The sequence below is a fragment of the Neopsephotus bourkii genome, unplaced genomic scaffold (assembly GCF_033783945.1).
Source record: "Neopsephotus bourkii isolate Nb327-2 ecotype Australia unplaced genomic scaffold, CSIRO-AGI_Nbou_v1 NB_127, whole genome shotgun sequence".
NCBI classification, from domain to species: Eukaryota; Metazoa; Chordata; class Aves; order Psittaciformes; family Psittacidae; genus Neopsephotus; species Neopsephotus bourkii.
Genome location: NW_026900644.1, coordinates 92,103 through 107,991, shown reverse-complemented (window position 1 = coordinate 107,991; position 15,889 = coordinate 92,103). Strand labels below are relative to the sequence as shown.

General features: G+C 39.2%; 1 protein-coding gene across 6 annotated transcripts in view; it reads right to left on the bottom strand.

The window, feature by feature from the left end:
• Positions 1-2,612: 2,612 nt before the first annotated feature.
• The window catches only part of RIC1 (RIC1 homolog, RAB6A GEF complex partner 1), a 47,293-nt gene continuing 34,016 nt past the window's right edge, over positions 2,613-15,889 (bottom strand). For all 6 annotated transcript variants that reach the window (XM_061367837.1, XM_061367887.1, XM_061367876.1 and 3 more), the window contains 11 exons: positions 15,325-15,485; positions 14,066-14,204; positions 12,147-12,263; positions 10,532-11,260; positions 10,051-10,209; positions 9,814-9,947; positions 8,493-8,779; positions 7,584-7,778; positions 5,518-5,695; positions 5,188-5,376; positions 2,613-4,776 (listed from right to left, as the gene is read on the bottom strand). In XM_061367837.1, the coding sequence (XP_061223821.1) occupies positions 4,491-4,776; positions 5,188-5,376; positions 5,518-5,695; positions 7,584-7,778; positions 8,493-8,779; positions 9,814-9,947; positions 10,051-10,209; positions 10,532-11,260; positions 12,147-12,263; positions 14,066-14,204; positions 15,325-15,485 (2,574 nt within the window). In that variant the 3' untranslated portion in view covers positions 2,613-4,490. The remainder of the gene's footprint in view (positions 4,777-5,187; positions 5,377-5,517; positions 5,696-7,583; positions 7,779-8,492; positions 8,780-9,813; positions 9,948-10,050; positions 10,210-10,531; positions 11,261-12,146; positions 12,264-14,065; positions 14,205-15,324; positions 15,486-15,889) is intronic.

The following is a 15,889-nucleotide window of genomic DNA, read 5'->3' as shown; positions in this document are numbered from 1 at the left end:
TTTGTAACTACAATCCCTGTTCTTGTTGTAGTTCATGACTCTTGTGTCTTGAATCTCAACAAATGTTTTGTACTGTACTGTAACTGATGCACAGCTAGTTAACTAAAGTTGCACTGGTAATTACTGCCTTCCTCAGTTGTGAGTTTGGTGTTTAGCACCTGATTTAATAGAAAAAGTGCTGTGTGAATGAATCATACTGCAAGCCAAAAATATAAAATGCCACGACAGCCTGTTAGCAATTTCTGAAACTTCAGTGAAGCAATAACTTTTGTTAACTCAGGATTTAACTCTTATTAAATAATTTAATGATGAGCTTGTTGAAAATTTCTGTCTCCATAAATAAAAGTGAAACTTATTGAATGGTACTTCATTTTCAGTGGGACTAAAGGTATATTTGATTTAGTTTTATACATTCCACTAATGTTTAATTTAAGCTTTGGGTAGAAATATTGTTAAATGATGCTTGAGTTAGACAGCTAAGAGTTAGTGCTGTATGGAAATACGCATGACTGAAGAATGTAAAAATTATCTGAGAAAGGTCAGAGGACCTTAACTGAGGACACTGGCTGATTGCCTGGAGAGGAAGGTGGTTCTTGAAACTAGGTGTGGTATGGAGCAGTTGCTGGTAGCAAAGCTAAGTATTCTTTGCAGAACTGATACTTGAGAGCAAATTTATTGGTTATCAAAGGCAGAAAAACAGGATGGAAGATTTTTCTGTTTCAGTGTCCATCTGCCTCCCTATTCACTACACGATTAGTCTCCTGGTACTGTGGTTCATGTCACATACTGTGTGAAGCGTAAAAACAACAAGCAGCTGGTAGTTCTAAGGATAGAAGATAGAAGGGTATGGGAGTAAAGAATGTCTTTATTGTTATTAGGGACAGTAACCAGCTAGTTGATTGGAATTCCCCTATGTTCATCCAAAACTGTCTACATGCATAGCCTTTTCTAAATTCCTCTACTCTTCCCTAATGCCAGAGCTCTTCCCTGATGTTTGATGGGTTTGAGAATCTGTTGTGTTCTGTATTAACATACAGAGTACGCTATTACGCATCTGGAGGTAAAAGGGCTTCAGAAATAAGCATTTTATCAATTCAAGCATGTGGTTGCAAAAAAGACCTGAACATGTTGCGGTTATACAATTGAATGCAGCATTAGCACGTCACTATATCTTCAGACTGCCTGTCAAGTAGAAGCGTTTGAAGAAAGTGTTGGGAGAACTTCAGCTATTACAGTCAAGTTTACACACTGCTGAGCTCAGTGGAGCTGTTCTGTGTTAGCAAGACCAGTCTGTTCAATCGAGGTTAGGTTGCAAGCCTGCTGGAAAATCAAATAGACAAGGTCTAACAAGTCTATACAGAGCCAGCTGTAGCACAGGGGACAGCTGCTGAAAGGTTTGCCTGCATGGGAATGCTGTTTAATCCATTGTTGGGTTTTGTTTTTTTCCCTTAAGGGCTAGGTTTACTTAATCTCTTTCTTGATAATAATCAGGAAGGAGGCTGCAGGATGACCCATCTTAGAACTTGATACGCAGTCTTAGTGAGGAATGGTTAAAGAGCCATGCAAGATGAGTAACCCTGTCATGAAACGGGGTAAGTAGACAATGTGAAGTTGCCTAAGTGCGACTTCCGTGCTAAAGATAGAGCGTGGATAAAACATGGATTCTCAGTCTTCACAGGAGTTTTTCAGTAGATGCTTATTTGTAGATGAAACCTATGGTGGTAGATTAACCTTTACTGGCTGCCAGGTGCTACCAAACTGCACTTCCAAGCTGTCTCCTCAGCAGGCCAGCAGGAGAACATAAGGTGAAAAAGCTTATGGATTCAGTCAGGGAGATTAGTCACCTGTTACTGTAACTGTACTGGCCTTGGGGGAAAATCTAATTTATTGTCAATTAAAAATAAAGGAGGACAGCAACAAACAAAGAAAACACCCAGCCCAACCTCAGCTTCACTCTTCTGCCTCCTCTTCCACAATGGTGCAGAGAGATCGGGGATGGGCAGTTGGGTCATGGTCAGTCCATGCTAGTTTCATTGCTTCTCCGTCCTCCTCACACTCACAAGCTCCAGCATGGGGTCCCTCCCATGGGACATGGGAGTCTCCTGTGAACAGCTCCTTTGGATGGGGTAGTTCTTCAGGAACAGACTGCTCCAGTGTTGGTCCACCATAGGCCGCAGCTGCTGCCCAAATACCTGCTCCTGCATGGACTCTCCCTGGGCTGCAGCTTCCTTCAGCTGCCCTGGTGTGGTGTCTACCAACAGGCTGCAGTGTGGCCATCTGCTCCAAGATGCTTCACCCTGGAATGCAGGCGGCAGCCTGCTCACATAGTCTAAGCAACAGTAGCAAGATACCAATACTAAAATTGCTACATGGCTCTTTACAAAACAATAGGTGCACGTAAGTTCAAAGATGCACTAACAACAACATTTTAAACTTAGAAACTTGTTACCTTGATGCTGTTAAACACGCCATAGTGGTAGAGTGTGGCAAACTAAAATAAGCTTCAACTGGCAGTTTCAGAGCTTTGTTTCTCTGAGACAACATACTTGAATTCTGGTAACTTACTATCAATGGCTTGAAGTTAGGTATTTGCCACAGGAGTAACTTCCAAGTAAAGTTGAATACATTTGTCTTTTAATTACAGGTGTAACAGCAGTGAAATTGAAATACAAAATTAGCCCATTAAGATTGCATAGAGAACTACTATTAAAGAAGTACAATCTCCCAAAACTTCGCAACTAAAAAGATAACTGCTAAACAACAGTAGCACAGTAATAAGATATTCATATTAATGTTAGTGTATCAGTTAATATATCATTTTACTTGTAGAGACCAAAACCTGAACAGCAGAAAGCTGGTCAGGATGGGCTTAGCTTACATCATTACCACAGAACCACAGAAAAAATATTAACTTGAAGCACAGTTTTTATTTCTTTTAACATAGTTTAAGCAGGTTTTTTATCATAAAAAAGTATTAAGTATCCCCTTAAAACAATAATGGATTTTTGATGTTTGTTCAAAACAGGTATGTAAGTATGATAGACATTATCTGTAACCAGTAGCTACAATGCAGACTAAGCTTAATGCTGGGACTCTTGAACCAGATCTCTTCCCTATAACATCAATATTACTTTAACTCTTAAATGGAAATTTGGGCTGTGCTCACTAAAGTCTCCAGCGTTCCAAGTAATACTTGCAGTTATTGCACTTGTACTGGTTGTATCAGCTTAGTTAAGCCATTCTAAAGCAACATTTTAATATTTGAAAGCACTTGATCTTATCTACAAAAGAAATAAAACCACGATTTATTTTAAACTTAATTGTGAATATTCTTAATTTTCAAAGTTAAAATGGATGTGCATTTAGTAACTACACTAGAAAAGCAACAGATGCTGTAACTATTTTATGACGACTAGTTTGGTCCATGTCAGTAATCAGGTGATGTTATAAAAAATAAACTAGTTTATTTTGTATAAAATGAGTAATGTTGCATTTTTGTTCAGATTGCACAGTACAAACAAGCTAATATCTAAATTAATACTGTTACAGGTAGTTATTACATAGGGACAGCAGCTAGAAAAAATAAGTACCTCAAAGCAACAGACTTCTGCATCCAGCTTTCCACACTGTATGAAAGTTAAATATGTCTTAGTTAGAAGTATGCATACTATAAAATGTTTGAAAAATGTTTAAGTATGAGCTGTTCAACTAAGTTCCATAGCAAGAGTATATGATGATTATTTACATTAAAAACCTCAATTTTTCAAAAAAGAATTTACAATTAAATAAATAACCTTCACCGATCCCTTAAATCCAACCACAAGATCTGTACGTGAGAGTAAAAACAGGAAAGCCACCTTGTGTCAATGTTAGGTCAGTAAAGTACGCCTCATCCAGAAAGAAGTGCAACTCTGCTTTAACTTCTCTAGTCATCTAGAAACATGCACAGTACGTACAGGTACCTTCAAATATGGTACAACCTTGAGTATTTGTACAAGAGTATTCACAAAAACATACAATATATTTTACAGTCCTTTAATACAAAATATCAATATCAAACCAATCTGAACTGCATTGATCAGACATTTCTTAGGCAGGCAAGCTGCAAAGGATAAGAGTTTTTAAATTCAATCCCCTCTTTACCTTTTAAACTCAAGCAAGAGAGAAGCAGTTTCTCCAGAACACGCGTTGGTGATGTACTGAAGAACATTAGCTGAACCTGTCCCCATATGTATTTGCTATCTTTCAGCACTGTTAAGTATCAAAACGTAAAGTTGCAGTCTGAAGATTGCATTAAAAAAAAAATCTTGACTCCTTTTGACATTATCAGATGAAACTGCTGCTGTGTTATCCCCACTGAAGATTTCAAAGGTTTGAAATACAGAAAAAAAAAAAAAAGAAGAAAGTTCAAATCTAAAACATGGAAGCATGTCTAAGAGCTGGTTTGCTTCCTTTCACCCCTGATGCTTGGGAAGTTGTTCATCTTCCATTTAAGACACAATACAGTCATAACTGCCTTCCTGGAATGAATCCTCAACCTCTGTCTTAGACTTGTCCTCTTCATGCCTGCTTGCACTGATGTTGCCAGCATCACTCTGAGGATTAGTGCTGTGGCTAGACAAAACCCTGCTTTCCTCTGCTCTGGGATTCACTTGTTCAGTAACCTTAGAAGGATTCACTGGCTGAAAAGCTTCAGGCTGAACTTGCTCTTCTACTATTTCACTCAGTTTCTGGATCTGTGGTTTGATGATATTTAGAAATGGCTTGTACCCAGGGCTAGGAAAATAATTGTACAGAACACCATGAGTGATTAAAAAAAAAACCAGTACTTCAGTCATATGCCTGAAAAGCAGCTTTTCTTGGGAGATGTTAGTAAAACTTGGTATCTTCTACAGTCCTACCTTTGCAGAAACTTTTTTTTTAATAATAGTACGAAAATGGTGACCGTAACCAAGCAACAGAAGCTGGGGCAGCTGGTTAGTCTGGACTTGGTTGATTTTTTTCCTTTTTTTTTTTAATTCTAGTTTGTTCACAATCTTAATAAGTGACTACCCTGAAATTTTCTGCAAAAGTGCACTGAAATAATTGTTTCAGATAGGGCTGAAATCATTAGTTACCTAAAACCCCCCCCACAATTCTGAGTTATCTACAACTGGAATGAAAATGAAGGTGGAAAATAATACTTACCAATCTGTAGAAGCCCATTTGTCAACAGCACATAGGCCAGTCTTGATATTCTGGCAGATTTCTCCATCAATATCAGACGACTGAATTATACTGAAAACCTGGTTGATTACTGATGATTCTCTGAGGATAAGGCCTATGATAATACACCAATCCAGACATCCTGCTTCCATGAAGATATGTAGCAAGTACCTAGATGGGAAAACAGTCTACTTATTTCTTTTTCTACCCTGAATACAAAAATCTCAGTATGATTCTGTAGACAGTGCTTCTTTCTCCTTATGCTGCATACTAGTAGTTTTAAGTTTCAAAGGCAAAGATTATGTTACTTACCGCAGCTGGACCTGTGACTTGTGTGGCCCTTTACTAGCCAGTTCTAGAGACAGATGTTCAAGCTCTGACTGAGTTAAACTTAGACCAGAGAAGTTTTCATCCACCATGGTCCAGTCACCATCCACCATAGAACTTGTTTCAGTCAGGTCCGTTGCTGAGCCAATGCTGCATTCGTCACCTATCAAAGACACTCAGAAACATAAGGGAAAAAGAAACTACTCACTTTAGTAAGACCTAAAATTTCTAGCTACTTCCTACAGAAACTGACAAATCACACAGTAGTGCTTTGCTGTTTATCACAGTGCCAGGAAGTTTCTTCAGGCATCATACTGCCCATCACACTTCAGCATTTTCACAGTATGTGGTAGAACTATTATTGCAGGAATCCAGCAGTTTTTCTAAGCAGTAATTCAGAAGAATAGTATCAATAAGGGATCCTAAAGGTGTGTTGGCAACCACTGGAAGAACACAGTGACAGCCTCTTACATCTTATAGTCCTAAAATTATGCTTTCCACAGAGCAGAAGAACTCATGATCCCAGGTATAAGAAACCACACAACGAAGGCAGCGGCCTGGCATGGCTGAGTCAGTATCTGCTGGTTAAATGAAAGGGCAAGAAGAAAAGTGCACCGTGGCCTGTGGAAGGGATGACATCTGGAGGGATTTGAACAACCTTGAGAAGTGGGCTCATGCAAATATCATGAGGTTTAACAAGGCCAAGTGTAGGGTCCTGCACCTGCATCAGGGTAACCCCCAGTATCAACACAGGCTGGGGGATGAACGGACTGAGGGTACCCCTGATGAGAAGGACCTGGAGGTCTTGGTGGGTGAAGAACTGTAGATGACCCAGCAGTGTGCGCTTGCAACCCAGAAGGCAAATTGTATCCTGGCCTGCATCCAAAGGAGTGTGGCATGAGGACAAGGGAGGTGATTCTGCCCCTCTACTCTGCTCTGGTGAGACCCCTCCTGGAGGGCTGTGTCCAGCTCTGGGGTCCTCAGTAAAGGAAAGACATGAACCTGTTGGAGAGGGTCCAGAGAAGGACACAGAAATGACCAGAGGGCTGGAGCACCTCTCCTATGTGGAAAGGCTGAGAGAGTTGGGGTTGTTCAGCCTGGAGATGGGAAAGGTCAGGGGACACCTTACAGCATGTTTCAGTACTTAAAAGGGGCCTACAAGAAAGATGGTGAGAGACTCTTTAGCCGGGCCTGCTGTGACAGGACAAGGCATGATGGTTTTAAAATGAAAGAGGGGAAATTCAGGCTGGACATGAGGAAGAAATTCTTTACAATGAGGGTGGTAAAACACTGCATAGTGTTCTGAGCAATCTGATCTAGTTCAAGATGTCCCTACTCATTCCTACTTAGCTACTTAAATCTTTTCCCTAATATAGTGGAAATCACATGACGTAGACACTGTTGAAAATATTGCTCTATGCAATAAAAAAAAAGGAGAGATGAGGGGTCAGACAAACATTTCCTGGCTCTGTCTGGTCAAAAAAGATGCACAGGGAATAAAATTCGCCTCTGTATTTTCTCAAGCTGATCATACACTTGAGCTTCTAGAAAAAAACTGTTTAAAACAAAAACATAGGAAAAAAGAAAACTATATGGGACTGTAATTTCCTCAGCTTCCTCAATGAACAGTGCATATAATATCTTTCTAAAGAAATACAAAAGCACTACTCTGAAGTTCATGTGTTAGAATAGTGCCAACCTGTGCAAGAGACAAAGCTAAAAAAACTTACAACATTCTTCCAAGACTGTAAAATTATTAAATTTCAAGTTACCACCACACACATGAACTTAAGCAAATACCAATTTTATCTTCTACTTCAAGTGCTTAAAGATGCATTATCGTTCTGTTGTTAAAAAAAAAAAAAATCAGTTCATTTTTTAAGAAGACCTCTTTCCCCTCCCTTTGTCTCTCTTCACTCCCCACCCCCCCAAATTATGGTTATCAGCAATTAAGAAGCAACAATACAGTGGTTGCATGCAAATGTCAAAATAAAACTATGCACTTCTAGGCGCATTTCTGCAATAAGCAGATAGAAGAAAGAGTGACTAACCTTTACTTAGCAAAGGAGAAAGGAATGCATCTTGCATGTGTGGTCCATGGGATGAAACAGTGTCAATCTCTCTCTGAGAGGAGCTTATAGCGCCAAGCCAGCTGCGACTCCGAGGTGTGTTTGAAACCCCTGTGTCCATTTCCATGTTTACAAAGGTGTCTACAGACTGAGATTTTAGCAGCTGCTCCCCCACAGCTAAAAAAAGAACCCACCAAAGAAAAGTCATGTAATCATCAAAAAGGAAATTTGGAAAGTTCTCTCCAGGTATTTCAGGAAGCTAAAACTTGTATTTAAGTCAATATTCAGTTTGCTGAGGGGTGACCAAAAGCAAATGAATACAGCAAGTAAGCATTTTAAGAATTTCTGATGAGCTTTTATAGTCAGCAGTGGCATAAAAAAATACCAGTTGATAAAGTGTCAGCATCAACAGAACTAAACAATGGTGCTGTTACTATCACAAAAAGGAAGGCTTGGCAGCTAATACCAAACCCTAAGATAAACTAGTGAACTGAGAGATTAATAATACAAAGGAGGTTTACAGCAAGTCCTCAAAATTCTCATCCATTAACATAAAGCAAATTTCAAATGTGAGAAACATTACTTTTTTTAAAGAATCTAATCAAAAAGTCATCTAGATACTATATAAGAATGTTGATATAAAAAGGGCAATATCCATGTTCAACTCAACATCTGCGCACCTGAGAAAAGCAAGGAACCAAAATAGTAATTAGACTACACAAGAGATGCTGCCTATGCTGAACAGAATCCTTTCAAAAAACACACCCTGTGTGAGGAAACTGCAGGTGGCAAGCCTCAGCCTGTTCTTTGCCTGAGGAAGGACAGATTCAGACTGATTGGTGTAAGACTGCAGGAGGGAAACCTAGTCCAAATCAATTCAGACTACAGCACCTGTCTTGTACTTTCCGTTCTTGAAAGGTGAAGTAATGGATGAAGCTGGTATGACCGGCAATGGCCAGCGGAAATCCTTATGGAGCTTTTTCAAAGCAAACACAAAATCCTCCACACGGGCAGCTCTGGCTCGCTCCTTGCACAGCCAGCCAATCAGCTCAAAGCCCAATTGCGCAGCAAAGCAACCAAGGTCTTTCAGCTTGATTTCTTCTAGCAGACGACGAGCATGCCGCCAGAGCATCATGTCAATATACATGTTCTCAGCACAGTCACTGTCTTTACTGCACCTATAGACAGACCAGAGAGCACTGATGTTACGACTGGTTAAACAGCATTGCGACTGTTGGCCACAACCACAGAACATCAGGTGACCAGAGTAACAGTGGAAGCTTTCTATATACCAACAAAACCAGTTTCCACCATTCCTTGCTATGTGTGTTCTCTGAAGAATCCCACTGCTTCAACAGGTAAGTGAAATAAGGGAAGGAAGTTACTACAGCAGCAGTGTCCCTACAGTACTGAACTACTAGCAGCACAGAAAAAGAGTAAAGGAGTGAAAAAAGGTAGATGTCATTGCCAAGTAACTTCTGAGAAACCAGTTTAGAGAACAAGTCAAGTATTTGCCTAGAACTCTTCCTGTCAAAACTTTTAAGGCAGTTTTTTCTATGGAAAATTACTAAATAAAAGCATTTGAATTTGTACTAAGATTTTTCTGAAGGTCTTATTACATGGGGGAAAAAAGCCAAACCCAAGATAATAATGAATCCCAGCTCAGTGCTGCTTCTGAACATTTATAAGAATCAATATGAATTCTGCATACAGCAGTTTAAAAGGGATTCACCCCAAGGTATAAAAGGCTCTATTTATGGCTTGGCAACACACTGCTAGATCAGGATATGCATGCTATCACAGTGAAGCATATACTATGATGGTGCAGTACTGTGAGCTCTTCAAGATGTATCTTTCAGCAAAACAGACCCTTCAAATATAAAGCACGCAGTCTTACCAGATAAATTATTACATGTTCATCCAGTGGACTGAAAAGCCTTGAAAGGCTTTTGGATAGCAATATACATGTAAGCGTGCATGTGCATATACACATAAAAACACACAGGCACATAATTACACGTGTGAAAATATATTCTCCCAAGACTCAAGAGAGAGACTCAGACATTACAAGAGCTGCGAAAAGACAAATGCAGAAGGATGTGGAGGGAGGCTATAACAAACCTATCATATAATGCACTTCTATAACTCAAACTAGTGAGAGAGTACAGTATCTAAAAAAGTGGGGTAGAAGAGGACATTACCACCAATTTACCTTTTTCCAGATGGGCCAGAAGGCATACTCAGTGTTTTTGTCAAATTAAATTTGCTATGGAGATTCTCTGCAGACTGGGACAAACTAATGCTGCGATGTCTGAAGAACTCAAAGCCACTACTTGAACTAGGTTCCTAAAATCAAGAAAAACCAAATATGCAGTCAAAGGAGCAAGCGCACTACACAAGATTAATCAAACAAGGCTTGATACCTGGTATTACTATTCTCCTCACAAACCTGAGTAGTTGGTGTTGCTGGTGGTGTCTCTGTTTCCCCAGAGCCAATGGCTTTAAGAAATCTGATCATATGACGACAAAGATCCCACTTTCCCTGCTCTAAGGCAGTATTAAATAGGAGAGTAGCATGCTGTCGGCTAACTGCTGGAACTTCCATATTCTGCAAGTAACAAAACATAATTCAGTCATTTGATTTGTGCCACCATGCAACAAAGGTCTTATTAAGTCAGGCCACACCATGTCACTTTCAAGTATATCAGAGATTAGAAGCAGCAAATTTCATGCTCTTCTTTTCCCTTTTATGACAGTAAACTAACTATTTACATTGCATGATACCCTCCTCCCCCTTTCATACCTGTACAATCTCAACAAAAAAATTGTTAAATTGAAAATTTAACATGCATAACTTTGTTATGACAAATTTCTAAATACTGTAACATTGGTAAATATCACCCCTTTTGCAATGTATGAGGTATCATTACCTGTAGAATAATAAGATAAGAGGCAGCTGTGTCCAAGTCCTGGGCCATTAAGCATTCTTCAAATAAGTCCTTCGGATTCCCAACAGCAGCAAAAAGGTAATTCCACAGGGCATATTCTGTCTTCCTAGCACAATGAACAACTGTCTGCAGGAAGAGGGGGAACTCTGTAATGAACTTTGCCACAGTGGGAAGCAGAGGGTCGGGAATGGGTTCCCGCGAGGTAGCTTCTTCTTCCAGCACTTCATGAAGCATCAGTTCTAGTACATGAGGAAAGTATGGTAATGTGGCACAGGAGTGGGCCAAAAGCAAGGCTTGTTCACCGAGGTTCCTAACCAAGAGCTGGCGTAAGATGTGATGGAGGTAGATCTGAGAGGTCCTCTCAACAATTGAGAAAGGAAAGAGAACCTCTAAGTGTTCTCTAGCACTGGTTTGAGTGTATAAACAGTCATAGAGCACAGTGTCATTAACAGCACCAAGAACCAAGGCATCTTCAAACAAAACAGCCAGTGGGTAGATGTTGATGTGGAAAGGCAGCATGATCCGTCTTGACAGAAAAGAATGTGGCTTTCGATGATCTCTGGGAAACAGGGGGAGCCAGACTTTCATACCTGATCCACCACAGCTGAGCCACAGAGCCTCCAGTAAGTGGCGTTTCTGTTTGTTGATCCTGGAAGTAGTCCACACATTTTCAACAGACTGGGCTAGGACAACTGGAGCACAGAAAGGCAGCTATGCGGGGGAGAGGGAAAAAAATTTAAAAAACTGTCAGAATTCATTATTTCCCCCCCCCCCTTTTTTTTTCTTTTTTCAAAACATCTTACTAAGAACTCTTTTTTTTCCAAGTAAGAACTGCTCTCTTCCAACAAGTTATTCTTTGTTACATCTAACTGTACTCTAGCACCTGGGAAAACACCACTTATACTTGCATTAACTTGAAAGACAATTCTTTCATTTTTTTAAAGCTCCTTATACTTAGCCAGGAAGCTGGAGGAGTGAGAATAAGGGAGGAAAATAAAAACTTACTCTCTGCTTCATCAGTTAGCTCAAGAGTTCGATCTAGAACTGACAACAGTCCTACAAACACCAAATTTGCTGCTGTTTGAGCTGCAAACAACTCTTTATTGAAACTTTCCAGTTTTCATTCTCACGAAGTACTTGTTTAATGTAAAAGTGTTGCTCTTCAGCACAGAAAATTTGACAAATTCAGTCACTGATTTCTATTACTGTTGGTTTTAGGAACTTTGTAAACACACTCTGCAAAGAAATTTTAAGGTTCCATAAACATACAGAACAGCTTTAGATACATTGGAGATTTTCTGTCATTACCGCATGTCAAATTTTGCACAGGACCTTTATGCTTAAAACTTGCATCTTTCACTGCAATACAAGTAGTAAATACTTTAGTTTGACATGCACACAGTTAAGTACTTGCATTTCAGATTCTTAGAGAAAAAAATAAATCACAGGAGCAGTGATTTACTTCCAGCCTCTAAATGCAAACTCTGCTTTGCATTATAGACCTCTCTTCTTCGCGCCTGGACCACTCCTTCCTACAACTTCTTTACTGACTGACATCTTTGAAGGCATATGCAGTATCCCACAAATATTTACTCACATGCTTCCTTTGATTAGGATTATTATCCTTATCTCGTATCTGGGGTCCAGATCGATCCCTTTGCAACATGATGAGTTGTCCTGCTAAGTTCAGCATAATGCTTTCAGCCTCACAAGCCTAAAAATTAAAAAGTATTATGCAACTTAAGCTTTTTGAACGCATCATTTCACACATAACCACAACACAAACCAGGAATAAGCAGAGTAAATTAACGGTACTGCCATACAGACATGACTACACCAAATTCACTGCAGAAGGACTCAGAAAAATCAAGAACTAATTACCTACAGGTTAATTTATGTAGTTATTGTCTAATAGAGTAAATAATAGAAGGTTTCTTGTTCACTAGATTCATTGAATGTGTTTATTAGACATGGACTTTTTCTAACTATGTATCTTGGCATGGGCAAGCCATCAGCTTTTTAAGAAAAATAAAGCTCTGTATTCTTATCAGTGTCACCACTATGATTGCCAGTATCTGACTCCAAAGACTAATGCTGGTACAAAAGCCAAAAAGAGTTGAGCCAAAAAAAGTGTAGCCACACTTGTACAGCAGCTAGAACTTTCAAGAAAGAAAAGTATTCTTTTTAAAGGTCTATCTCACAGTTGCTTCATGTTAATTTTAAACCAAGTCACTGGAGTGAATACCATACTGTATTATGAAGTTTAGTTTTAAAACACCTAGAGGCAGAGGTAGGTAGAGCACCTGTATGGTAACTGCAGCACCAGGGGTTAAGATCACTAACAGGTAACAACACTGCAGACAGATAACACTTTGCTAAGTCAGACATATTGCTTTGTCTACACTGCAGCGTCATATTGTTAAAATTAATGCTTCTTTTTGATCAAGTGGATTGACAAGGTTTGAAGATCTAGGCTCTTAGAAATAAAAGGGGTAATTTTTTTTTCAGTCTGAGGCTGAGTTTAAAATGCTACTGGGTCCTCTAAAATGTTTCAGCTACTTTTTCTCAAAATTTGGAAACACTATAGGGCAGGCAGTTCAGGAGTAAGGACACTGTCTCACTGCAAGATCAACGAGAAAACCACAAATATGCTGCCTTTTATGCACTTGTCTAAGATCCTGTGTAAGTTTCAGAAAACGTATTCAATATTGTGGAACACTAAATGAGAATGAACTCAAATAACGAATCACAAAACTTCAAATTTTAAATCTGTGCTATTGCTTCCTTACCTGCCAGTGTCTTTAGTATGTGGAGAAAAAAAAAAAAAAATGCACCTTCAAATGCCTACAGGTCTGCCTCACAGACAATGCAACTTCCTATCTTAAGGTAGCTGCTCTAATAAAAAAAAAATACACATTCCATGCTGCAGCTGCTTAAATAGTTTGGCTTAATTTGTTTACACCATAGAGAGAGAGAAAAAAATGCAAGTTGCCTTTAAACTGTGATTTCAGTGGCCTGAATAATATTCAGAGTTTGGACAGGGCTTCACCCTCACGCATTAGTCATTGTTTAGCTGTTGGCCTATCTCCTGAGGTAACTAGTGGAAGAGATTTTCTCAGTTAATTTTAGTGTAGCAAGAAATTAGCTAGAAGTAACCTTACATGGTCATGAGTCTTCCCCCCCGCCCCGTTTATTCTTGAGTAATGGACCCTCTGTTGCAAGGAAGTCACATCCTAAAGCCATAGATTATTCTGGTGTTTGTCCTACAAGATTTGAATCCACATTTTACAAGATGACAAAATAAGATAGAAGTAAGAGTTTGGGGTTTATTTCTACACACCCCCACCCTCAATTCACACATAAAATGTCTATATAACAAGCATCAGAAAAAAACACGTTCTGCATTTTACCACATAAAAGAACCACTGATCTATGATTCATTCATCAGCCAGGTAACCTTTGAGGATTAAACTAAAAATTCCAGGCACCGATTCTCTTAACTTTGAACACTGTTACCTGCTGAGGCATCTTCAAGGTGATGCCAGTCTCTGTCCTCACCGATGTCAATGTAACAGACACTACAAGAAAAGGATGAGGAATATACCGAGACATAGACACTTCTTGAAGAACTTGGATACTGGCAGTAGGGTTAAGACTGAAAAAAAAAAGATTACTATACTTAGCAATTTTAACATAAAATTAGTACCTTGAAGTAAAGCTAATGAAAATAAGCAACTTAACCTCATAAAACAGTTTACTCTGCAGACCAAAATCATAGAATGATTACGGTTGGAAAGGACCTTAAGATAATTTTGTTCCAGCCCCCTTGCCATGGGCAGGGATGCCTCACACTAGGTCATGTCACCGAAGGCTCTGTTCAACCTGGCCTTGAACATTTTCAGGGATGGAGCAATGAGCTTCCTCTAGCCAGGAATCCCACAGGCCCACATATCTACTATACATAAAACTACCAAATAAACCTAAGCTGGGCTACTCCATCTTGATAGTTCTGGGGAACAGAGCCATGAGTGTTCAGACATTTCAGAGTAAGACTATTCACCCTTCAATAAGGCAGTTTCAGGAAGTGGATTTTTGTGGAGTTTTCTTTGAAGAGTATTAAAAATACTTTACTCTGAAGTGGATAAACAGCTTGATTTCTGATAAAAGAAAAGGTCCCTTCTTGCTGAAACCAACATGCCGTAACTGTAGGAAAAATAACCTGCTTGGGCACTTCAAAAAACTACTTGGGAATCTCCTCCTTTAGTTCACTAATCTTAACCATCTGAAAGTATCTGGCTCTTACATTGCTGCTACTTTTGCCCCACAAGAGCTCCCCACAACCACAATACAAACTGAACTTTCCCTCTCTTTATCTCTGTTACTCCACCACCACCCTCACCTGTTCCCACTTCTAATGTTATAAATATTTTAAATAAAAATTATTCAAATATGTGGGTGCCTTTTAGGAGCTTTTTACTTCTATTTATGTTCAGTTTTCAAGTTCCTAGCACCTAGGATGTATTTGTACAGACAGCTGGAAACATGCATACCTCAGTCACTGCCTCCAAAGCTTATGTGCATATCTGTAGGCATGCAAGTGACAACACTCATGAACTATCACTTGTGCACACAGGTAACACTTAGCCCTCTGTATTTTAAAAATCTGACTCCACAAGTCATCAAACAACTTTGCATCATAAGAATTTACTCAGAACAGATTTACCAGTACATCACTTGTACCAGTGATTTTAAAGCATTTTAGTACTGACACTCACCCTTCAGGCCTTCTCTCAATACTGTAAAGACAAATGGAACAGTCTGCTCTGAACAATATTACCATGTCCCGAAAGACACTCAGTAGTAACGTGTCTGCTTGCACTTTGGTGATGTGTGCAAATGCATTGTCAAGATTGGATGTTCGCAGGTAGATTCTCAGCTACAAGAAAAAGGAGTAGTTTGAATAGAGGCTCTGTCTACCCACAGACTAATAATAATCGCACATTCAATTACTTTCTTCTTTGCAGAATGGGTGTCAGGACACATTATTATGTGTCAGCAAGACACATTATAGGGTTTTTGTTTCATCAAATGTTTTGTCCATTGCATGATATTATTGCATCCAAAGTGGTTAAAGAACAGTAGAGCCAAAACTAAAGTAATGAACAACAATCATAAGGAAGAAGTTTTATTCATTAGTTTTAAAACGCAAAGAGTAAGCAAAGCTCTTCTGCCAATCTAATTTAAAATCATACAAAAGTGTCACAGAAACTGTAACTAGATACCTCAAAACAGGTTTTGTGTTAACATGCAAAAATGTCACAAAGTTTTCAGAACAATGAG